General features: G+C 44.6%; 1 protein-coding gene across 4 annotated transcripts in view; it reads left to right on the forward strand.

The window, feature by feature from the left end:
* The first annotated feature begins 1,344 nt into the window (after window positions 1–1,344).
* Window positions 1,345–24,732, forward strand: part of cdc7 (cell division cycle 7 homolog (S. cerevisiae)) — a 98,502-nt gene continuing 75,114 nt past the window's right edge. For 2 of the 4 annotated variants that reach the window (XM_043698773.1, XM_043698774.1), the window contains exons 1-2: window positions 1,345–1,924; window positions 2,369–2,641. In XM_043698773.1, coding sequence (XP_043554708.1) covers window positions 1,622–1,924; window positions 2,369–2,641 — 576 coding nt within the window. In that variant the 5' untranslated portion in view covers window positions 1,345–1,621. The remainder of the gene's footprint in view (window positions 1,925–2,368; window positions 2,642–24,732) is intronic. The other 2 variants (XM_043698777.1, XM_043698776.1) reach the window with 2 other exon arrangements.

The raw sequence follows: 24,732 nt of genomic DNA on the forward strand, positions 1-24,732 counted from the left end.
CAGACAGCCACCCAAGGCTGGAATTGAACCTGCATTCCTGGTGCTGTGAGGCGGCAGTGCTAACCACTGTGCCGCCTCTGATCCAGTTTCTCTTCATACGCCAGTCCTGACATCCCAAGAATCAGTCAGGTAAACTTTTATTGCATTCCCTCCATAGCCAGAACATCCTTACTTAGATCAAGGTAAGAGAACTTAGGAGTCCCAGGTGGGATGGTGTCAGTTACCAGTCTTTGGGACAGGCTGTCAAGTTATCTGGAGTCTGGAGCAGGAGGTGCGGGCTACACAGGGTCCATGGTGAGAAGTGCAGGTTATACAAAGATGGGGTGGGAGTTCACGGGCAGGGATCTGTGGTTTATCCAAGGTCCTCACAAGGAGGTATGTGTTATCCAGGGTTAGAGTGGGGAGGTGTGAGTTATCAGGGACAGGGTGGGTAAGTGTCAGTTATCAGTTTTAGGGGAAGGGATATGTGTTTATCTGTGGTAAGGGCGAGAAGGTGTGATGATCTGGGGTGGGGAGGTGTTCGTTATCCATAGTCCGGGTCAGGGAGTTGGCTGATGTCCGTGATCTGGGTTGGGAGGTGATAGTCCATGGTAGGGATGTATTGGTTATCCAGGGTTCATTATGGGGAGGAGTAAATTATCCGGGGTCCAAGGGGAGGAGGCATTAGTTATTCAGGTTTGTGGCGGGGAAGAATTAGTTATCAGTTATCCGGGGTCCACGGCAGTGAGTTATTAGTTATTCAGAGTCTGGAATGGGGAGGTATCTAGGTGCAGGAGTATTGGTTATCCAATGTGGGGAGATATTAGTTATTCAGGATCTGGGACAGATTAATTATCAGTAATTCATGGTCTGGAGTGGGCAGGGATTAATTATCTCGTTGTCTCGAGTCCGGGGCAGGAAGGGATTAGTTATCTCGGGTTCAGAGCAAGGATGATTTGGAGGTGCAAGTGTTGGACTGGAGTGTACAAAGTTAAAAATCACACAACACCAGATTATAGTCCAATAGATTTATTTGGAAGCACTAGCTTTCGGAGCACTGCTCCTTCATCAGGTGGTTGTGGAGAATAAGGTCGTAAGACACAGAATTTATCGCAAAAGTTTACAGTATGATGCAACTGAAGTTTTATACTGAAAAAGACCTGGAATGGGTATGTTGGTTTCTGAACTGAAACCAGTATTGGTTATCCAGTGTGGGGAGAGATTAATTATCCAGTCTCTGGGATGGGGAGGTATTAGTTAACCCTCCCATTTATCTCTCCACCCTGGAGGCTCCCTGCCTTCATTCCTAATGAAGGGCTTCTGCCCAAGATGTCAATTGTCCTGCTCCTCGGATGCTGCCTGACCTGCTGTGCTTTTCCAGCACCACTCTGATCTAGACTCTGATCTCCAGCACCTGGAGTCCTCACTTTTGCTTAGTTATCAGTTATTGAGTGTCCAGGGCGGGAGGTATCAGTTAACCACGTCCCAGGCGGGAGGTATTGGTTATCCAGTGTCCCGGGCGGGAGGTATCGGTTATCCAGTGTCCAGGGCGGGAGGTATCGGTTATCTAGTGTCCAGGGCGGGGGAGTATCGGTTATCCAGTGTCCCGGGTGGGGGGTATCGGTTATCCATTGTCCAGGGCATGAGTTATCGGTTATCCAGTGTCCAGGGTGGGGGTATCGGTTACCCAGTGTCCAGGGCGGGGTTATCGGTTATCCAGTGTCCAGGGCGGGGGTATTGGTTATCCAGTGTCCAGGGCGGGGGAGTAACGGTTATCCAGTGTCCAGGGCGGGGTATCGGTTATCCAGTGTTCAGGGCGGGGGAGTATCGGTTATCCAGTGTCCCGGGCGGGGGGTATCGGTTATCCAGTGTCCAGAGTGGGAGGTATCGGTTATCCAGTGTCCAGGGCGGGGGAGTATCGGTTATCCAGTGTCCCGGGCGGGGGGTATCGGTTATCCAGTGTCCAGGGTATGAGTTATCGGTTATCCAGTGTCCAGGGTGGGGGTATCGGTTATCCAGTGTCCCGGGCGGGAGGTATCGGTTATCCAGTGTCCAGGGCGGGAGGTATCGGTTATCCAGTGTCCAGGGCAGGGGTATCGGTTATCCAGTGTCCAGGGTGGGGGAGTATCGGTTATCCAGTGTCCAGTACGGGAGGTATCGGTTATCCAGTGTCCAGGGCGGGGGAGTATCGATTATCCAGTGTCCAGGGCGGGGGAGTATCGGTTATCCAGTGTCCAGGGCGGGGTATCAGTTATCCAGTGTCCAGAGTGGGAGGTATCGGTTATCCTGTGTCCAGGGCGGGATATCGGTTATCCAGTGTCCCGGGCGGGGAATCGGTTATCCAGTGTCCAGGGCGAGGGTATTGGTTATCCAGTATCCAGGGTGGGAGAGTATCGGTTATCCAGTGTCCAGGGCGGGGTATCGGTTATCCAGTGTCCCGGGCGGGGGTATCGGTTATCCAGTGTCCAGGGCGGGGGTATCGGTTATCCAGTGTCCCGGGCGGGGTATCGGTTATCCAGTGTCCCGGGCGGGTAAGTGCCGGTCCTCCGGGGCCGGGGGGCGGAGTTACTTTCGGCGGGCATTTTGGCGCTTTCTCCGTTTGTGTGCGTCGGTCGGTCCGGACTTGTGTCGGGAATCGGTTGTCGGTGCTCACTTTCCTTCGGTAAGAGCCGCCTTTAAAGACGGTGCTGAGCCGTGTGTGAGATATGGTTTATCTCGGGGAGGACTCTCAGGCCGGGGCCTCCTCTGAAGTGAAGCAAATTCCTCCTTTTAATTCAGTCAGAAATGTCTCCGTTTAACAATATCGGAACGTTCAAATAAACCCGCAGGTTAAAATAAGGCAAAATTAGATGTGGATTGTTCTTTTTGGCTCATTGATTATACAGTCATTAGAATCTCCACAGTCTGGAAGCAAGCCATTCAGCCCATCGAGTCCATACTGGCCCTCCAAACATCATCCCACCCAGACCCACCCCATTCCTGTAACCCTGCACTCCCCATGACTAACCCACCCTAACCTGTTGGACTGGGGTGTATGGAGTTAAAAATCACACAACACCCGGTTATAGTCCAACAGGTTTAATTGGAAGCACTAGCTTTCGGAGCGACGCTCCTTCATCAGGTGGTTGGCAAGGGAGCAGCGCTCCGAAACCCGGTGTTTCCAATTAAACCTGTTGGACTATAACCTGGTATGTTATTTTTAACTTTGTCCAAGGATGTGCAGGTGAGATGGACACTATGGGCAATTTCCCATGCCCAATCCACCAAAGAGTCCAGAACCTCAGCAGTTTCATGCCCCAGTGTCAATGGGTAATAGTACATTTAGGTGATGGTTTGAAGGTTAATTGCTGACATTTTATCTGAGGGTTTTTCTTTGATACTTTGGACAATTAAAACAACTCAAATCTCCAGTAATCCAGTGATTGGAATGAGGTTAGTCAGGTGGACGCTCATAGCATGAGTTCCCTGATTTGAAATTGTTCATCTAGTTCAGTTATAGAGATGTACAGCACAAAAATAGACCCTTCGCCCATGCCTGCCAGATGTCTAAATAAAAATAGTCCCATTTGCCAGCATTTGGACCAATACTTCTCTAAGCCTTTCCTGTCTAGATGCATTTTAAATGTCGTAATTGTACCAGCTTCCACCAATCAGGGAGTCCTTGTTGACAGATATACTGTAAACAGCACTGTCAGAGGTTCTGTTCACTCAGAGCTGGCTTTGAGGAAACTGGATCAGTGTGAAGGACTCTCCACGTGTAAATAAAGAGTCACTTGGAAACTGGATACCGGCCTCCGGAGTTATTTCAAGAAGCTGGGAAATAAATTGGATAATCTGGTCCTTTTCATTGAAAAAGAAGATATTCCACCTCCACGTCCAGAAAAATCCAAGAGCTGCTCTGGTTCTTGGGCTGACGTTAGTCATTCAAATCAATGCCAATGCCAATAAAGTGCAGACTTGCATTTATATAGTGCCTCCCACAAACACTGGATGCCCTAAAGTGCTTTCCAGCTGATGTCGTCTTGAGGTGTGGACACTGCTGTTCTGTGGCTTCTCACAGCTTGTGGGCAAGAGAGGAGGGGAGGCTGCGAGATAGGTGAACATACTGACTAAATCACTACATGGCAGTGTTCAAGCTGTTTTGGGGAATGCAGTTTTAGTCTTTGTGGTTCCTTATGCTGACAACCAATGTAGGATTGGCATATACTGGAAACTACATATGTTGATACACAGGACCCTATTCACAACAGACAGGATATTTATACTCAGTGCCCCTGTTTCAGCATCAAAATGTTGACAGAAGTTCTCTGGTTCCTTTTCTAAGGGCAGTCCCTTAACCAATCAGAGTCAACCTGTCTGGCTAAAATTCAAACAAAGCTGGCAGTTAGCTGTCAGTTATTATTAATTGGTGCATTTTCCATGGCAGTGATTCAACATAGGTAAAAGTGAGGACTGCAGATGCTGGAAACCAGAGTCTAGATTAGAGTGGTGCTGGAAAAGCACAGCAGGTCCAGCTGCTCCTCGGATGCTGCCTGACCTGCTGTACTTTTCCAGCACCACTCTAATCTAGACAGTGGTTCAACATATCAGACACTGCTTGCTTAGCAATCAGAACTCCTTGTACAGTTCAAATATTGTTTTGCCTTGATTTTGCTCTTGTTAATTGACCTGGTGAGTGCAAAATGAAAAGCTTCAGTTGTTTTTTAAAGCAACAAGGACAAAATCACAAAAGAGAATTCAAAGAATTGAGAGAAAACTAGCTTAAAGTCTTAAACACAGATTGTAAATATTTGTCGGCTATCGATAGAAAAATAAACTACTGATGTGAGTGTACCTCCCTTGGAGGGCAAGACAGTGGAATTATTAATAGCAAACACTGATCTGGTGGAAACATCAAACAGTTTACTTTGTCTGTCTTCACTGTGACAATGCTGTCACTTGAAAAAAAACGAACGACAAAATAACTTTTTTTAAAGAGAAGTGGTAAAGGCAGAGGCACTGAAGTGTCTAGTTTAACAGTGACTGTTCTCCCAGTTCAGGTTTTTTCTTGTTTGGTTTAGCTGTAGCAGTCGCAGGTGCTGGAGTCCAGAGAAAAGGTTCCCAGGTTTAGCAAATGACTTTTCTCTGAAGCCTCTTTGGAAGTTGTTCCCTCCTGCCTGTAAGGCTCTGTGTTTCAGTTTACCTTTTTGCCAAGGGATGTGTTTATGGAGCGTTACTGGATTGAACAGCTCGTTAGTTAAGTTGTTGTATTGGATTGGTTAAGTTTTCCAATAGTTAAGATATTCTAAATTCTGTTTTCTTTTGTTCGTGTTTCAACTGTAGTGTTTAAATAAATTCTGTTTTGCTTAAAGCCAAGTGGCTTGATCAGCTGTGTCACGTTTGGAAAATCCACTTCACATCTGCTTTTAAAACAAGAAAAGTTAGGATCTAAGCAATGTTGTTAAAATATTTTGAGGGGGTCTGGCCTGGTCCGTAACATCACATTAGAAATCAAAAACCAGTAGTTGAAGATCAAGATGTAAATGCATCAGAGAAATTTAAACAAATCACACTTACCGAGAAAGAAGTAATGGGAAACAATTAGAAATAAAGTCTGACAAGTACTCTGGTCTGGATGGCACGTTCTGTCAGTTTTGAACAAAATGGCTGCAGAGATAGTAGCTGCATTGGTTATGCAATCTAAAATCCTAGATTCCTGTTTCATCAGTTTGAAAATTCGCAAGTACAACACCTCAATTCAAGAAAGGAGGAGGCCGAAAGTACCAGTGAACACACAATACCATAAAAGGAGGAGTTCCAGGCTTTTGACTTGTGCAGAGAAGTCCTGAAAATGAAATGACTGAGCTCCTACCATCTCAATGACCCACCTTTGTGTCAGGTATACCCCCAACCAGTACGGAATTGACACCCCCCCCCCATCCCCACAATTCTCAGTGACTCCAGTTTTGGAGATTTCCATGATCCTGCTCTCGAATGCAGTCAGACTCACCTCGCCTCTGGAATTCAGATTTTGGGCAGCAACTGGAATAAAGTCATGAACTCTGGTCCTTGTGGAACCCAAACTGAGTGTCATTAAGCAGATTATTGCCAGTGCTGCTTGATAGCACTGTTGATGGTAACTTGCATCAATTTACTGATGAGGGAGAGGGGACTGATGAAGCAGTAATTGTTTGGGTTGGATTTGTCCTGTATTTTTGTGTACAGGACATACCTGGTAGTTTTCCCATATTATCGGGTAACTGCCAACATTGTAACTGTACTGGTACAGCTTGTGAGGGTTCTGCCAACTTCTGGAGGATGTGTCTTCAGTACTCTTGCTGAAATGTTGTCAGGGACCATATCCTTTTCCATATCGAATGCCTCCAAGTATTTCTTACATATCACATAGAGAGTGAATCAAATTGGCTGAAGACTGGCCTGTGATGCTGGAAATTTCCTGGAGATGGATCAACCACTCTTCACTTCTGGCTGAAGATTGTTGCATTTGCTGCAATCTTATCTTTTGCACTGAAGTACTGGGCTCTTCCGTCATTGATGATTGGGATACTTATGGAGCCACCTCCTCCAAAAAGTGGTTTAATGTCCACCTCTATTCATGACTAGATATGGCAGGACTGTGGAATCACTTCAGATATTTTTGGCACACAGTCCTGTTTTGGAGTTTCACCAGGTTGGCACCTGTTATGGACCAGATCAGATTCCTCCTCCCCCAAAATATTTTGGGAAGGTAGCCTAGACTCAAAGTTTTTATTTTGAAGATAGATGTGAAGTGCTGTCTTCCTGACACGATGCAACTGATCAAACTACTTGATGTTAAGCAAAATAATTTGTTTAAGCACTATAGTTAAATGCAAATAAAATAAAGAGGAATTTAGAATGACTTAACTGCAAGGTTTGTAGCTCAGGTTGAGGTTTAGGGTGTAGCTTTGTTCGCTGAGCTCTAGGTTTGATATCCAGACATTTCATTACCTGGCTAGGTAACATCATCAGTGGCGACCTCCAAGTGAAGCAAAGTTGTCTGCTGCTTTCTATTTATATGTTTGTCCTGGATGGGGTTCCTGGGGTTTGTGGTGATGTCATTTCCTGTTCGTTTTCTGAGGGGTTGATAGATGGTATCTAGATTTGTGTGTTTGTTTATGGCATTGTGGTTGGAGTGCCAGGCCTCTAGAAATTCTCTGGCATGTCTTTGCGTAGCCTGTCCCAGGATAGATGTGTTGTCCCAGTCGAATTGTTTTTTTTTTCCATCCGTGTGGAGGGCTATGAGGGAGAGAGGGTCGTGTCTTTTTGTGGCTAGCTGGTGTTCGTGTATCCTGGTGGCTAACTTTCTTCCTGTTTATCCTACGTAGTGTTTGTGGCAGTCCTTGCATGGAATCGTGTAGATGATGTTGGTTTTGTCCATGGGCTGAACTGGGTCTTTTAAGTTTGTTAGTTTTTGTTTGAGAGTGTTGATGGGTTTGTGAGCTACTAGGATTCTGAGGGGTCTTAGTAGTCTGGCTGTCATTTCTGAAACTTCTTTGATGTATGGTAAGGTGGTTAGGGTTTCTGGCTGTGTTTGGTCTGCTTGTCGTGGTTTGTTCTTGAGGAATCTGCGGACTGTATGTTTTGAGTATCCGCTCTTCTCGAATACATTGTATAGGTGGTTCTCCTCTGTTTCCGAAGTTCGTCTGTGCTGCAGTGTGTAGTGGCTCATTGGAATAGTGTTCTGATACAGCTACGAAACAAGATAGAAGAGACATTTAATATCATCAACAACACCCTCACAGGCATAAAGTTCACCAAGGAGGAAAAAACCGACAACAAACTTGCATTCCTGGACGTCACAGTCGAAAGAAAGGACAACGGAGAACCACAAACCTGCGTATATAGAAAACCGACAAACACTGACCAAATACTTAACTATACCAGCAACCATCCCAATACACACAAACGAAGCTGTATCAGAATACTATTCCAATGAGCTACCACACACTGCAGCACAGATGAACTTCGGAAAACAGAGGAGAACCACCTATACAACGTATTCGAGAAGAACGGATACTCAAATAATTCAGGATTAAAGGGTGGCAGGGTGGCTCAGCATTTAGCACTATTGCCTCTCAGCACCAGGCACCCGGGTTCGATTCTGGCCTTGGGCGCCTGCCCAAGTTTGCACATTCTCCCCATGTCTGCGTGAGTTTCCTCCAGATTCTCCGGTTTCCTCCCACAGTCGAAAGATGTGCAGGTTTGGTAAATTAGCCATGCTAAGTTATCCATAGTGTTCAGGGATGTGTAGGTTAGGTGCATTAGTTAGGGATAAATGTAGAGTAATAGGGTCAGGGAATGGGTCTGGGTGGGTTACTCTTCAGATGGTCGGTGTGGACTTGGTTGGGCCGACGGGCCTGTTTCCACAATGTAGGGATTCTACAATTTAAAAACGTTAAAAAAACTAGAAAGCTTGTTCTGTAAGAGCTGGCCACACCCAGACTGTTTTTCATTGTTCCAGCTTCTTAAAAAAAACCCAAGGCTGTACAAATTGTTTACTTTCTTAGTGACAGCTCAATACCTCTGCCTTACAATCTCTTAAAGTGACAGCATCATCATCTCATTTTTAGGTTTGCCCAGTGCTGCTCCTGACATACTCTCGTGCACTCTTTACTCAACGAGGGTTGTTTCCCTGGCTTGATGTTAATGGTAGAGTGGGCAATGTACTGGAGTATGATTTTGTCACTGCTGATAGCCCATGGCATCTCATGCGTGCCCAATCTTATGTTGCTAGATCTGTTCAAATCCAAGCCATTTCGAAAGGTGATAGTGTTGCAGAACACAATGTGAGATACTCTCAATGTAAAGGTGAGATATACAGAGGAACCTCAATTGTCCGAATTTCGGATTATCGGAAGGTTCCGATGCTTAGCTAAATTGTGTTACCCATCATTCGATTATCCGAACAAAATACTCCCTGCTCGTGTCATTCGGATAATCGAGGTTCTTCTGTAGTTTCCACAAAGACTGAGAGATGGTCTCTCTTACCAATACTGTCAGGGGCAGAGGAATCTGCAGCAGGTAGATTGGTAAGGATTAAGTAGAGTATGAAACAAAAACAGAAATTGCTGGAAAAGCTTAGCAGGTCTGACAGCATCTATGTAGAGAAAGCACAGTTAATATTTTGGGTCCAGTTCTGATGTGTCATGAGCTGCAACACGTTAACTCTGATTTCTCTCCACAGATGCTGCCAGACCAACTGAGCTTTTCCAGCAATTTTTGTGTTTGTTTCTGATTTCCAGCATCTACAGTCCTTTGGGGTTTTTTATTGGGTTATATTTATATTTTTAAAAATGGATAATTTTACTCTTGTTGGTTCCCTCATCACCCATTCTAACAGAAGATGATCAGTAGTAATGCTGCTGAGTCACTTGGTGAACATTTGAAATCCCCAGCTGAAAAATGTGTTGCTGGAAAAGCGCAGCAGGTCAGGTAGCATCTAAGGAGCAGGAGAATTGACGTTTTGGACATAAGCCCTCCTTCAGGAATTTGAAATCCCCACCCAAGGTTCATTTTGTGCTGTAGGCACCGGCAGTGATTTTTGCAAGTGGTGCTCAGCTTGAAGAAGTACTGCTTGATCAGCTGAAGTGGGGATGGTATGTATGTTGTAATCAGCAGGAGGTTTCCTTACCCACGTTTAATATGCTGTCATGACATTGGGATCCAGAGTTGATTTTGAGAGTTCAGAGGGCAAGCCCCTCCTGAAAGTATACTACCGTGCTGGGTCTGTCCAAAGTTTGTGCGAAGATTTGTAGCTCGGGTGCTCGTTGCTGTGGTTCTGTTCGCCGAGCTGGAAGTTTTTGTTGCAAACGTTTCGTCCCCTGGCTAGGCGACATCATCAGTGCTTGGGAGCCTCCTGCGAAGCGCTTCTTTGATGTTTCCTCCGGTGTTTATAGTGGTCTGTCCCTGCTGCTTCCGGTTGTCAGTTTCAGCTGTCCTCTGTAGTGGTTGGTATATTGGGTGCAGGTCGGTCTGTCCCATCAGAGTGTTGGGGACAATGTTTGTAAGGTATCATACTGTGAGTATGTCCATATCAGGCTGTTGCTTGACTGGTCTGTGAGACAGTTCTCCCAATTTTTACAGTAGCCCCCAGATGTTGGTAAGGAGGATTTTGTGAGAACTGTATTTGCTGTTATTATTTTGGTTGAAAATGTGTTGCTGGAAAAGCACAGCCGGTCAGGCAGCATCTAAGGAGCAGGAGAATCGACGTTTCGGGCATGAGCCCTTCTTCAGTATGATTCCTGAAGAAGGGCTCATGCCCGAAACGTCGATTCTCCTGCTCCTTGGATGCTGCCTGACCTGCTGTGCTTTTCCAGCAACACATTTTCAGCTCTGATCTCCAGTATCTGCAGTCCTCACTTTCTCCTCGTTATCATTTTGGTGCCTAGTTCAGTGTCAGGTAGTGTGGTTTGCCCAGTTTTTGGGATTAGATTCCCTACAGTGTGGAAACAGGCTCTTCGGCCCAACCAGTCCACACCGACCCTCCGAAGAATAACCCACCAAGACCCATTTCCCCTCTGACTAATGCACCCAACACTATGGGCAATTTAGCATTGCCAGTTCACCTGACTTGCATATCTTTGGGCTGTGGGAGGAAACCGGAGCACCTGGAGGAAACACACGCAGACACGGGGAGAACGTGCAAACTCCACACAGACAGACAGTCGCCCGAACCTGGGACCCTGGTGCTGTGAGGGAGCAGTGCTAACCACTGAGCCACCGTGCCACCCCCATATTTCATAGAAACCTATAAAATTCTAACAAGTTTAGACACAGTTAACACAGGAGGGATATTTCTGATGACTGGGGATTCTGGCACGAACAGTCAGTCTAAGGATACTGGGTAGGACAGTTTGGACTGAGAGGAGAAGAAATTTCTTCACCCAGAGAGTGATGAGCCTTTGCAGTTTTCTACCACAGAAAGTAGTTGCAACCAAACATTAATGTTTTCAAGAAGCAGTTGGATGCTAAAGAGATCAAAGAATTTGGGAGGGAAAGTGGGAACATGGCTGATCATTCAACTCAGTCCCATGATCGTATTGAATAGCAGAGCAGGCTCAAAGGTCTGAATGGCATACTCCTGCTTCTATTTTCTGTTTTTGTGTTTCTCTCCCTGAGCAAAACTTGCACATTTATTGACCATCTGGATGCTTCTCTTCTTCTAAAACATAACACGTTCTGTTTGTTTCCCTGTGTCATAGGACACCTCATTGCTCAACCGCAGCCAATATGTTTACTCTCTTCTACCTTCATTTTAAAGTAGTAAACTATTCACTTGATTTTTTCAAAGCCTAATTTTAATGCATCTGAGCACATTTATATATGTCGTATCATCATTCAGAATTCAAGCATGAAACTAAACCAAGTCTCCAAAACAGTACAGAACTACAAATCAAATGTGAAGCTCTACACTTTGAAATCTAAGTTTCCAATTAATAACATTCTTATCACATCAGTTACATGAAGACCCATAGCAGAAACGCATGACCTTGAGTATTTGTCATCATCAAACAGTCAACAGCAATGACTTCAATGAGTCCATCTGCTCCCACTTCCTTCAGACCATGGGCACCCACATGGGCCCCAGCAATGCCTGCCTGTTCGTCAGATACATGAAACAGTCCATCTTCTGCAGTTACACAGGCACCATCCCCCACCTCTTCCTCCCCTACATTGATGACTGTACTGATGCCTCCTCATGCACCCATGAGGAGGTTGAACAGTTCATCAACTTCACAAACACTTTCCATCCTGACCTTCAGTTCCCCTGGACCATCTCAGACACTTCCCTCCCCCTTCTGGACCTCTCCATCTCCAGCGACCAACTCAATAGGGACATCTTCTTCAAACCCATTGACTCCCACAGTTAGCTGGACTATACCTCCCACCACCCATCCTCCCTCCTGTAAAAACACCATCCCTTACTCCCAATTCCTCTGCCTCAGCCGTACCTGCTCCAGGGAAGAGCAGTTCCATTCCAGGACATCACAGATGGCCTCCTATTTCAGGGACTGCAATTTCCCCTCCCACATGGTCAACAATGCCCTCCAGTGCATCTTCTCCACTTTCCGCACGTCCACCCTTGAACCCCACCCCTCAGGGAACATCAGTGGGACGCACACATCAAACAATCCCACCACCCTTTGTCCAACCACTGCAACACTCCCTCCCACTCCGCCAAGAGCATGCAAGTCCTGGGCTTCCTCCACCGCCAAATCTAAGCCAACCAACAACTGGTGGAAGAACGCCTCATCCTCTGGACCCTCCAACCACATGGCATCAACATTGACTTCACCTGTTTCCTTATCTCCCCTCTCCTCACCTCATCCCAGATTCAATCCTCCAACTCCGCATCATCCTCTTGAACTGTCCCACCTGTCCATCTTCCTTCCCACTTACCTGCTTCACCCTCCCCTCTGACCTATCATTATCAACCCCATCTGCATCTACCTATCACCTTCCCAGCTACCTTCACCCCACCCCCACTTTCCTATTTATATCTCAGCTCCGCCTGTCCCCTCCACAACAAATACATTCCTGATAAAAGGATTATGCCCAAAACGTCGACTTGCCTGCTCCTCGGATCATGCCTGAACGTCTGTGCTTTCCCAGCGCCACACTTTTCCATCTGCTTGCAGACCAAATATATCCAGAAACACAGCAGTTTCCAGGCTGACATCTATGTGGTCATGATCTCAGTACGCCAGCTACAAGAACAGTATAAGGAACAAAGCATATCACTTTTTACTTTGTCTTAACAAAAACCTTAAAGTATTGAACACTGTCAGCAGAACAGAATTCTTCAAGATCTTGGGAAAAATTGGCTATCCACCAAAATTCTGCAGTCTCACCTCACCTTCCATGGTATGTCATGAGCCATGATTGGAATTTTAAATAAGTTATTGAGTTTAAGACCAGGGTGGTTATGTTGGAATTGCATTTTAAAAAAAAGTCAGGCCACAAATAGAGTTTTTTGTGTGCAGTTCTGGATTGCACAATACAGGGTAGATCTAATTGCACTGGAGAGTTTACAGAAGAGATGTACCAGGATGTTGCCTGGGCTGGAGTGTTTTAGTTATGAAGAGAGATTGGATAGATGCAGGTTATTTTTCTTGGAATGGAGGAGACTGACAACGGGATGGTGATTGAAATGTATTAACGTTTTCAGGAGCATCGATGGGAAGAAGCTTATTCCTTTCATCAATGTCAAGTGAACATCAATTTAAGGTAAATGGACAGGAGGATTAGAGGGGATGTGAGGCGGGGGAAAGAAAAGTCACCCAGCAGGTGGTGAGAATCTGGAACTCACTGCCTGTAAGGGTAGCAGAGACAGAAACTCGCATAACATTTTAGAAGTATTTAAAGAAGCACTTGGCCTACAGTCTTGGTATTACATGTGCTGGAAAATGGGATTAGAATAGTTAGGTGGTTCTTTTTGAGTGATGCAGACTCAATGGGCCAAAGGGTCTTTGACTTTATGGAAGGGTGTGCTGGTGATCAAGCCTCATTATTTGTGATAGCTCATGGAATATATAAATAACCCATTGAATCACTAAGATGGTTCATTTACATGGCTTTAATTATAGAGTCATACTGCACAGAAACTGACGTTTTGGTCCAAACAGTCTATGCTGACCATAATCTCAAACTGGACTAGTCCCATCAGCCTTATTTGGCCCATAACCCTCCAAACATTTCCTATTAATGTACTTATCTAAATGTCTTTTAAACGTTGTGACTGTAGCTACGTCCACCACTTTCTCTGGATACTCATTCCACACGAACTCTGTGTGTAAACATTTTTTAAAAATGCCTCTGATCTCTCATTTAAATCTTTCTCCTTCCACCTTTAAAAATATGGTCCCTAGTTTTGAAATCCCCCACTCAAGTGAAAATACACTGGCCATTCACCTTACATATGCCTCTCATTATTTTATAATCTCTGTAAGGTCACCTCTCAACCTTCTTTGCTCCAATGAAAAATGTGCCAGCTTATCCAGCCTCTCCTTATAACTCAAACCTCCATTCCATGCTTCATCCTGGTAAATCTTTTCTGAACCCTCTCTTGCGTATAATATCCTTCCTATAACAGGGTGACCAGAACTGGACACAGTACTCTAGACGAGGCCTCACCAACATCCCGTACAACCTCAACCTAACGTCCCAAATCCTATATTCAAAGGTATGCCAGAAATCTGTTATCAAGAACAAAGGAAACTTGCCAGGTTTTGTCAATAAACTATACTAAATTACTTTATCATGAATAACTTTTCCTTCAAGAGACAATGCACATCTTAAGTACTGCTATATATACTTAAATTACATTTTGTTTAAATATAAGCAAGCACACTTTAATTTTGTGGTGACAAGAGCAGGCCAGAGGCTAGGAATACAGTTGGTTTTGCTATAACATGTGTTTCGAAAACACGAATTGGCTCTAATGTTATTGAAGAATTTAGACCATTATTGTAAAACGCCAACTTTCCTTACCTGTATTGGCTATAACGAGACTCCAGTCCCATTGGTTTAAATGGTCCTGCTATTACATGATATTCTTATAATGCGGAATCTCACGGGAACAGAACTATTGTGTTATATCATAACAGACTGTACTGTGGCAACTAACTCATCACATGACCACAACCACACACCCACATTTTGCCATTGTCTACACGGCATAAGTTAGGAGTGGGATAGAAAGCTCTGTGGTCTATCGATTCTGTAAACAAAGTCTAAAAACACATTTAGAGTCCAGGTCATGGAGTTCCTCTCAGTTGAGTAATGCTGTGCTTGTGGAAATTTAGCTTCAGAGATTTGTGGACTGTCTCTCCCAATCCTGCAATTTGACTAATGTCATTGGACAAGATGTTGCATCCTTGCCGAGAACATGCTAAATAACACTACTGGAAATGGTCAGCAATTTCTGTTACCTCAGATCTACAGAGGCAAACGATCTTTCACGAGTTGGCGAACTTGCTATACAGTCAATTAAAAAAATACATATAGGTTAACAATGAGCTGACTGTTGGGACCAAGCTCAGGATTTACAAGACCTGTGTTCTCAATACTTATTGTATGGTGGTGAAACATGGTGACTTAGTATTACCACTACAAAACAAAAGCTCAATTATTTCAACTTTTGCTGTCAGTGGCATGTTATGGATATATCCTGGCAGGATAAAATCACATAGCATCATTGGCGAAGCTCCCAATTTTGTTGGCACTCATCAGACAGAGGGCGAAAATGAGGACTGCAGATGCTGGAGATTAGAGTCGAGAGTGTGGTGCTGAAAAGGCACAGCAGGTCACGCAGCATCTGAGGAGCAGGAGAATCGACGTTTTGGGCAAAAGCCCTTCATCAGGAAAGAGGCTGTGGGCCAGGATTGGGGGGGTGGTGGTGAGATAAATGGGAGGGGGGAGGAGTTGGGGGGAAGGTGATAAGGTGGGTGGAAGGCAAAGGAGGAAACTGGTGAAATCCACGTGGGGAGTTCCTGGACCAAGTGCCAACTCGAAGACACCTCCTCCTCTGCCCCCTCACCTATGACCTCGCCTCCTATCACCAAATCATCATCTCCCAGACCGTACACAACCTCACCTACACAGGGGATCTCCCACCCACAGCTTCCAACCTCATAGTTTGGGAACCCCGTGCTGGCTGGTTCTACCTCCTATCCAAGATCCACAAGACCTACTATCCTGTCCGACCCAGCATCTCGGCCTGCTACTACCCCACTGAACTCGTCTCCACATACCTTCATACTGTCCAATCCCCCCAGTGCAGGAACTCCCCATGTATGTTCGGGAAGCCACCCACACCCTCCATCTCCTCCAAGATTTTACTTGCCCTGGCCCCCAATGCCTCCTCTTCACCATGGACATCCAGTCCCTATACACCTCAATCCAGCATGACAAGGGCCTCCAAGCCCTCCACTTCTTCCTGTCCCGACGTCCTCACCAGTACCCTTCCACTGACTCGCTTTTGTTTTGTTGAACTGGTCCTTACTGTCAATAAGTTCTCCTTTGAATCCTCCCACTTCCTCCAGGTGCAAGAGGTAGCCATGGGCCCCAGCTATGCCTGTCTCTTTGTCAGTTACATGGAACAGTCTGTCTTCTGCAGTTACACCGGCACCATTCCCCATCTTTTCCTCCGCTACATTGACTCTATTGGCACTACCTCATGCTCCCACGAGGAGGTTGAACAGTTCATCAACTTCACCAACACATTCCAACTCGACCTTAAGTTCACTTGGACCATCTGAGACACCTCCCTCCCCTTCCTGAACCTCTCCATTGCCATCAACAGTGACTGACTCAACATTGAGATCTTCTACAAACCCACCGACTCCCACAGCTACCTGGACTACATCTACTCCCACCCTGCCTCCTGTAAAAATGTTATCCCTTATTCCCAATTCTTCCATCTCCACCGCATCTGCTCCCAGGAGGGCCAGTTCCACCACAGAACATCCTAGATGGCCTCCTTTTTTAAAAGACCATAATTTCCCCTCCCACGTGGTGGTTGATGCCCTCCAGTGCATCTCATCCACTTCTCGCATCTCTGCCCTTTAACCCCACCCCTCCAACCGCAACAAGGACAGAACCCTCCCCGATCCTCACCTTCCACCCCACCAACTTCCATTTACATTTCATCATCCTCTGCCATTTCCGCCACCTAAAAATGGACCCCACCACCAGATATATTTCCTTCCCTACCCCTATCCACTATCCATAAAGACCATTCCCTCCATCACTTCCTCGTCAGGTCCATGCCCCACCAACCCACCTTCCCCTCCCAGCACCTTCCCCTACCATGCAGGAATTGCAAAACCTGCGTCTACACCTCCTCCCTCACCTCCATCCAAGGTCCCAAAGGAGCTTTCCACATCCGTCAGATATTTACTTGCACTCCCACACGTCATTTACTGTATCTGTTGCTCCCGATGTGATCTCCTCTTCATTGGGGAGACAGGACGCCTATTTGCAAAGCGTTTCAGAGAACATCACCGAGACGCCACCACCCTGTGGCTGAACGCTTCAACTTCCCCCTCGCACTATAGGTAATTTACCACAGCCAATCAATTTAATCTGCACATCTTTGAACAGTGGGAGGAAACTGGAGCACCCTACAGAAACCCATGCAGACATGGGGAGAAAGCCACCCAGGGCTGGAACCAAACCAAAGTTCCTGGTGCTGTGGCACAGCAGTACTAACCATTGTACTACCATGTCATAGAATGAAACACTTCTGCACTTTCTGGGCATGTCAATGACTGATCTACAGTCGTTCATCTGTATCTGCGAGAGTTCCATTCCATTCCCTTCAAATAATGAAATTTGACTGCGGAGGTCGTTAAAAATGGGTTAAAAATTAGATTTTTGACTGCGGCTGTTGATTTTTGGTTTTTGGTGTGGATAGTTGAATTCGTGGTTTCACTGATAGACATAATTTACTATACAGGTAGTTCAATGATTACCTGCTTTTCAGCAGTGCAATTTGGCTATAACGTGACAAGAATTAGGGAATGGTATTTTGGAGAACACTTAGCTCGGTTGGCAAAAGTATGATTTCAGCAGGGTTCGGTTCACGTGCTTCATTCTACGCATGCATAGTTCTGCACGTGTGCTGGTGTTCTTGTCGTTCTGCACATGTTCTGGTCTGCATGCCATTCTGCACATGCACCGCTGTCAGCTTCCATGAGAGGTACTGTAGAGCGTAGGTTTTTTTTTTACAAATTTTAAATGTATTGTTTTCAATTTACTTTTGTTAATAAACATGATTTCAACCTTCATTCAGGCTGTGCTGTACTTTGCATTAGGCTTTTGGGTGATTTATGAGTGATGGTCAGTGATATCTTTTGTTGGTCTACCCCTAACCCTACTTTTCGCACAGGCCCCCTTAATATTTATATTAAGCGATTTTCTGTTTTGTGAGGTTTTGCTGGAATGCAACTAAGGTGTTATAGGAGAACTAACTGTACTTCGCTTTTGTCTTGGGGTTTTTCTGTTGATGATTTAAAATCAGAACATTGCGATGACCGGGAAACAATCCTGGGTCAACTGCTTGGACGGTAGCAATGCTGACCACTATACCACTATAACCCTGAATCGTTTCATCTGTCATTGAGAACAGTAGGTTTCTCACAGAGTGAAGGTTGGAGTCAAGATTAGAGTGGTGCTGGAAAAGCACAGCAGGTCAGGCAGCATCCAAGAAGCAGGAAAATCAACGTTTCAGGCAAAAGCCCTTCATCAGCAATGAGGCAGGGAGCCTCCAGGGTGGATAGATAAATGGGAGGGGTTGGTGGGGCTGGGGAGAAGGTAGCCAAGAGTACAATAGGTGGATGGGGGTGGGGATGAAGGTGACAGGTCGGAGAGGAGGGTGGACCAGGTAGGTGGGAAGGAAAATTGGCAAGTAGGACAGGTCATAGAGAGGCCTATACCGTATTTGGCCATTTCCTTTAAATACTTCTCTTACCAGATCCATTTTTAGCAAGCCTTGTCATTACAGTGAAGCTATGTTAATGTTCAGCCTATCAAATCCAGGCTAATCACTGCTTTCTTTGCCACGTTATTGACCAGATCCAAATTATCTGTCATGTTCATACCCATGGTTCTAATGTTCTAGCTTGCCACTCAGAGTTAGCGTCTTCAACAATCCATTCAAGTACATGGACAATGGCAGATCAGCACCAACTTTAAGCTGCTCAGTTTTTGAGGTGGATGCTGGCCGACTGTTGGGATATGAACTCTCAGCGACATCCTGTACCATCTGTTCATCATGTCATTCAAGTTGAGCTTCTCATTCATAACTGCAGTCTTGTTATGTCAACAATCTACACTGAAACTAGAATGCCCTCTTCAGGGTGTAAGCCTGGTAAAGTTTATGGAGGAAAGTAGCCAAAATGATAAGGATCTCCTCACTTAGTTGCAGACGTTACAGAGAAACTTACCAATTAGACGTATAAGTGGCTCCACTCCAGGTTTTTTTGCCTGGATTTACTCCCTTAGTCTTGAGGGTCTCCTGAAAGTTCTAGGGGCCATATTTTTAAAGTGAGAGGAGAAAGATTTAAAAGGGACCCGAGGGCAACGTTTTCATATAGAGGGTGATTTGTGTGTGGAATGAACTGCCAGGGGAAGTGGTAAATGTAGGTACAGTTAGAGCATTTAAAAGACATTTGAATAGGTGCATGAATAGGAAAGGTTTAGAGGGATATGGACCAAATGCAGGTAACTGAGGCTAGTTTGGCATGGACAAGTTATGCCAACAAAGCCGTTATCGCCGAGACCGGGCTTTTGGTTCATGTGTGGCAGGGTATGTCTACACAATAGCGTGCCTGCAGACTACATGTCTGAGGAAAGCTAAATCTCCTTTAAAATTGTCTGAAGTTTTAAACAGGAACCACAAGGAATTTGTTTTGGTTTGTCATCAATAGAAGATAGTGTTGAGGACTGGTTAATGACAGAGAGACAAAATCAGTTGGCTGTCCTTTTCTTCCAGCTGGTGGTGTAGACTCAGAGTGAGAAGTGAGCTAGCATACAAAAACAGGAGTCGTTCTAACTTTTTACCCAATGCTAAATAAGTCACAAAGCATTGTTGAATGCGCAAGAAAACTTCAAAAGGCTGGAAGAGAGAAGTGGAACCATGGGATTTGTTTGAGGTTATTGCAGGGCCATGGGATGGATTGGTATTGAAGAAGCTGTTCAGCACATCATTCTTTAAGTGTTGTAAATCTCAGAATCTACAATTGGGTTTGTTTTGGTCCCTGTAAGTGGATAATGTGCTGTGGTTCTTGAGATGATAACCAGGAGAGTGACCAGGATATACTGTATATTGGAGAACCTAGTTGTGTATAAGATGTATGCATTTGTTTGTTTATTTGGAGCAATACAGGCTTAAGTTAGCTTGATTTCTTGTCCATTTTGTATGTAAATATGGCTATTCTCAGCCCATGTCCTCAGCTGGACTGAGACTTCTGTCCTCATCATCTTGGCTTTTTTTATCTTTGCATTGCCTCTACAGTGACTTGAGAATGTATTTTCCTGTGTGCGTTCAGCTATGTGCAAAAATATGATAAATCAGTCATCAGAAAGATTAATTCCTCTTTCTTTCTTTTACCTTGTTGGATCTATTGATATGTTTTAATCAATCAAGAGTTTCTCTTCTGAGATAACGTGACTCGAACTGGTTTTTACTGCTCCAAGCAAAAGCATAGAGTCATGCTGGTGTTGTCACAAGGGGTTTTATTTAGTGTGTTTGATTAAAAACATCTTTAACAATGACTAGATGAAGGCAAGTTTATTTTTTCTAATAACTTGTTTAAGAAGTTCTTTTTCTTTTCTTTGGCTCATGTCCAACATAACTCCTTGCCAATCAAAATCAAGAGAGGGAATAGGAAGACACCAGTCACGTGTTGCGGTTGTGCAACACTTTTGTTTGTTTTTCTTTTTCCTGATGGAAAACTTCTCATGGGCTTAGAGGTTTTGGTCCTTTGCCCAAGATATGTGAAGGAGACTTACTGCTGTCCCTTTTTTTTTGAAGGCTGTCTGTTTGTTTTGAGTCTTTTTGGTTTCACAACAAATGCTGTGATTAGGCGTTTGAGGATATTTGTCTTTGCACCAGGGGAGCATGAGATGTTATACCACTTGATCATTTATACCTTTATAGTTGTGCAACATGTCACACAACCACTGTTTAGGGCAATGCATAAACAAAGCAAGAAAGTATTGCAATTTAGTGCTTTGGTTGTTGAATCAAAGGCAGTACTAGTAAATATAGTATCTTTGCAGTTGAGTCAAGTTCGCTAAGATTGTTAGATCTAAAGGTCTCACCTAGATTCTTCTAGATTGTTAGCCAGAATAGGTAACATATAGCCAGAATCTTTGTAACTGTTTGGAAGAAAGTGGCACTTTAGTCTCACCTGGGGAGTGATATGTTCTCAGGATTGATTAGATTAGATTAGATTCCCTACAGTGTGGAAACAGCCCCTTCGGCCCAACAAGTCCACACTGACACTCCAGAGAGTAACCTACCTAGACCCATTTCCCTCTGACTAATGCACCTAACATTATGGGCAATTTAGCATGGCCAATTCACCTGACCTGCACATTTTGGACTGTGGGAAGAAACCGGAGCACGTGGGGGAAACCCGTGCAGACACGGGGAGAATGTGCAAACTCCACTGACAGTCGTCCGAGGCTGGAATCAAACCTGAGACCCTGGTGCTGTGAGGCAACAGTGCTAACCACTGAGCCACCATGCTGCCCTTGTTGAGGCACTGAAGAAAGTCAGTCAGCCAATCGAGTCTGCATTGGCTCCCTATGGAGCAATTAGTCAGTCCTATTCCCCCACTCTATCCAAGTACCTCTGCAGTTAGTTCCCTCAAGCTTTTGTTTTAAAATCATTCCTCATCTTAGCTTCCACATGCAGGCAGTGAATTCCAGATTGTTGCTACTTGCTGTGTGATAACGGTTCATGCTTTCATTCCCTCTGCATCCCTTGTCCAGACTCTTAAATCTGGGTCCACTAGTCCTCCTACCATAAGTTACAGGATTTGCTTTTCTTCGTCTACCTTTTCTAAACCCATCAAAGTCTTGTACACTTATTATCAGAATTTCTCCTCAGTCTTTTGCTCCAAGGAACTAACTCCAGCATCTCCAAACTAATCTTTGTCGGTGAATTCCCTCGTTCCAGGATCCATTCTGGAAAATCTTTATTTGCACCCTCTGAAGGGCCTTGATATGTTTCCTGAAATGTGATGCCCTGAACTGACCTCTTTATATGTCCAAAATAACTTTTCTGCTTTTGTACACAATACCTAGTAATAGAATTGGAGTGTGGTGCTGGAAAAGCACAGCCAGTCAGGCAGCATCTGAGGAGAATCTACGTTTCGAGCATAAGCTCTTCTTCATGTTTTTTTCCAGCACCACACTCTTCGACTCTGATCTCTGGCATCTGCAGTCCTCACTTTCTACCCAGTAATGAAGCCCCAGATCCATTATGCTTTACGAACTGCACTCTCAATGTGTTCTGCTGCCTTCAGAAATGATGGTCTGTTTTGCCTGTATACTTCTGTCACTTTCTTCACAATTGCCCTTCTACCAAAGTGTAACACCGATAGTGTCGTAGAACAGAGGTACCGAGGGGTGCATGTGCTTAATGCTTTGAAATTTGTCTCGCATATAAACAGGTTAAGAAAGCATGCTTTGGCATGCTTATCTTCATTGCTCAGTCCTTTTGAGTATAGGAGTTGAGGTTGTTCAGGACATGGGTGAGGGCTCTTCTGGAATACTGTGTCCAGTTCTGGTCACTCAGTTATAGGAAGGATATTATTATGGAAAGGGTTCAGATGAGATTTACCAGGATGTTGCCAGGTATGGGGGATTTGAGTTATAAAGAAAGGCTGGATAGGCAGAGACTTTTTTCACTGGCGCGTAGGAAGTTGAGAGGCGATCTGATAGAAGTTTATACCATAATGACAGGTAGAGGTAGAGTTAATGTAGTTGTCTTTTCCCTAGGATGACGGATTTCAAGACTAGCGGGCATTTTTTAAGATGAGAGTAGAAAGATTTGAAAGACATGAGAGGCAAAGTTTTTACACAGGGTGGTTTGCGTGTGGAATGAACTTCCTGAAGAAGTAGTGGACGCGGGTGCAATTACAAAGTTTAAAAGACATTTGGATAGATAAAAGAAAAGGAAAGGTTTGGAGGGATACTGGTCAGAAGCAAGCTGGTGAGACTAGTTCAGTTTAGGATTATGTTCAGTATGAACTGGTTGGACCGAAGGGTCTGTTTCCATGCTGTATGACACCTCTGTTTTAAATTTCACCTGCTGACTTTCAGCCCATTCTGCTTGCTTGCATATATTTTGTTCAGTTGATTGGTATCATTCTCACCATCAGAGACAATGCTTTGAAACGTTGAGGCGTGACAATTTTTCCAATATACAAGTCAATTATGTTTTTCCAAAAGAAAGGCAGTAGTTTTGGCATTAACACTTGAAGCATCAGCATCTTCTATCCTCCAGCTTAAAAAGCAACCATTTTAGCACAACTTGCTACCTTATGTCCTGAAGCCAAATTTTTCCAAGCTTACACTGATCCTTCTAAATCATGAGCCACAGCTTTGTTAACCGGCCTTTTATGTGACAATTTATCCAATATTTTCTTAAAATTCAATTAGTTTCAAAATAGTCATTGGAAAGGATAGAATTGATCAGAAAATTAAAGTTCTAATTGAAGGCCAATTTTGACAATATTAGAGTGGAATTTTGGAAATTTGAGGGAGAATATTCACAGGTAAAGGGGTGGTTGGGAAGTGGGAGGCCTTTAAAAGTGAGATAACAAAAGTTTATAGACAGAATGTTCCTGCTAGTGTGAAGGACAAAGCTAGTTCGTGTAGGGAATGCTAGATGAGTACATTATAGCTTTCACTCCACAGCACTCCTCCTTAATTCATTTCAATTCTGTAATAAAGGTTTGAAGTATGCATAGTCCCAGATCCATATGGATCTCATTAAGACATTTGAGAAGGTTCCCCATGGAAGACTGGTTAAAGGTTATTCTTGTGGAATACAGGGAGAACTAGCCATTTGAATACAGAATTGGCTCAAAGGTAGAAGACAGAGGGTGGTGATGAAGGGTTGTTTTTCAGACTGGAGGCCTGTAACCAGTGGAGTGCCTCAAGCATTGGTGCTGGGTCCATTACTTTTCGTAATATCTATAAATGATTTGGATGTGAACACAGGAGGTATAGTTAGTAAGTTTGCAGATGACACCAAAATTGGAGTAGTAGTAGACAGCAAAGAAGATTACCTCAGAGTCCAATGGGATCTTGATCAGATATGCCAATGGGCTGAGGAGTGGCAGGTGGAGTTTAATTTAGATAAATGCGAGGTGCTGCATTTTGGGAAAGCAAATCTTAGCAGGATTTATACACTTAATGGTAAGGTCCTCGGGAGTGTTGCTGAACAAAGAGACCTTGGAGTGCAGGTTCATAGCTCCTTGAAAGTGGAGTCGCAGGTAGATAGGATAGTGAAGAAGGCATTTGGTATGCTTTCCTTTATTGGTCAGAGCACAGAGTATAGGAGTTGGGAGGTCATGTTGCTGCTGTACAGGATGTTGGTTAGGCCACTTTTGAAATATTGTGTGCAATTCTGGTCGACTTCCTATTGGAAAGATGTTGTGAAACTTGAAAGAGTTCAGAAAAGATTTACAAGGATGTTGCTACAATTGGAGACTTTGAACTATGGGGAGAGGTTGAATAGGCTGTGGCTGTTTTCCCTGGAGCGTCAGAGGCTGAGGGGTGACCTTATAGAGGTTTATAAAATCATGAGGGACATGGATAGGATAAATAGGCAAAGTCTTTTCCCTGGGGTTGGGGAGTCCAGAACTAGAAGGCATAGGTTTAGGGTGAGAGGAGAAAGATACAAAAGAGATCTAAGGGACAACATTTTCATGCAGAAGGTGAGGCATGTATGGAATGAGCTGCCAGAGGAAGTGGTGGAGGCTGGTACAATTGCAACATTTAAAAGGCATCTGGATGGGTATATGAATAGGAAGGGTTTGGAGGGATATGGGTTGGGTGCTGACAAGTGGGACTAAATTAGGTTGGGATATCTGGTTGGCATGGACAAGTTGCACCAAAGAGTCTGTTTCCATGCTGCACATCTCTATGATGCTATGGCTTGCCTGATAAGCTGGCGTTGCCAGTCAATTATTTTTCTGGTTGAATGCACTA

Source organism: Chiloscyllium plagiosum, chromosome 11 (genome assembly GCF_004010195.1).
Source record: "Chiloscyllium plagiosum isolate BGI_BamShark_2017 chromosome 11, ASM401019v2, whole genome shotgun sequence".
NCBI classification, from domain to species: domain Eukaryota; kingdom Metazoa; phylum Chordata; class Chondrichthyes; order Orectolobiformes; family Hemiscylliidae; genus Chiloscyllium; species Chiloscyllium plagiosum.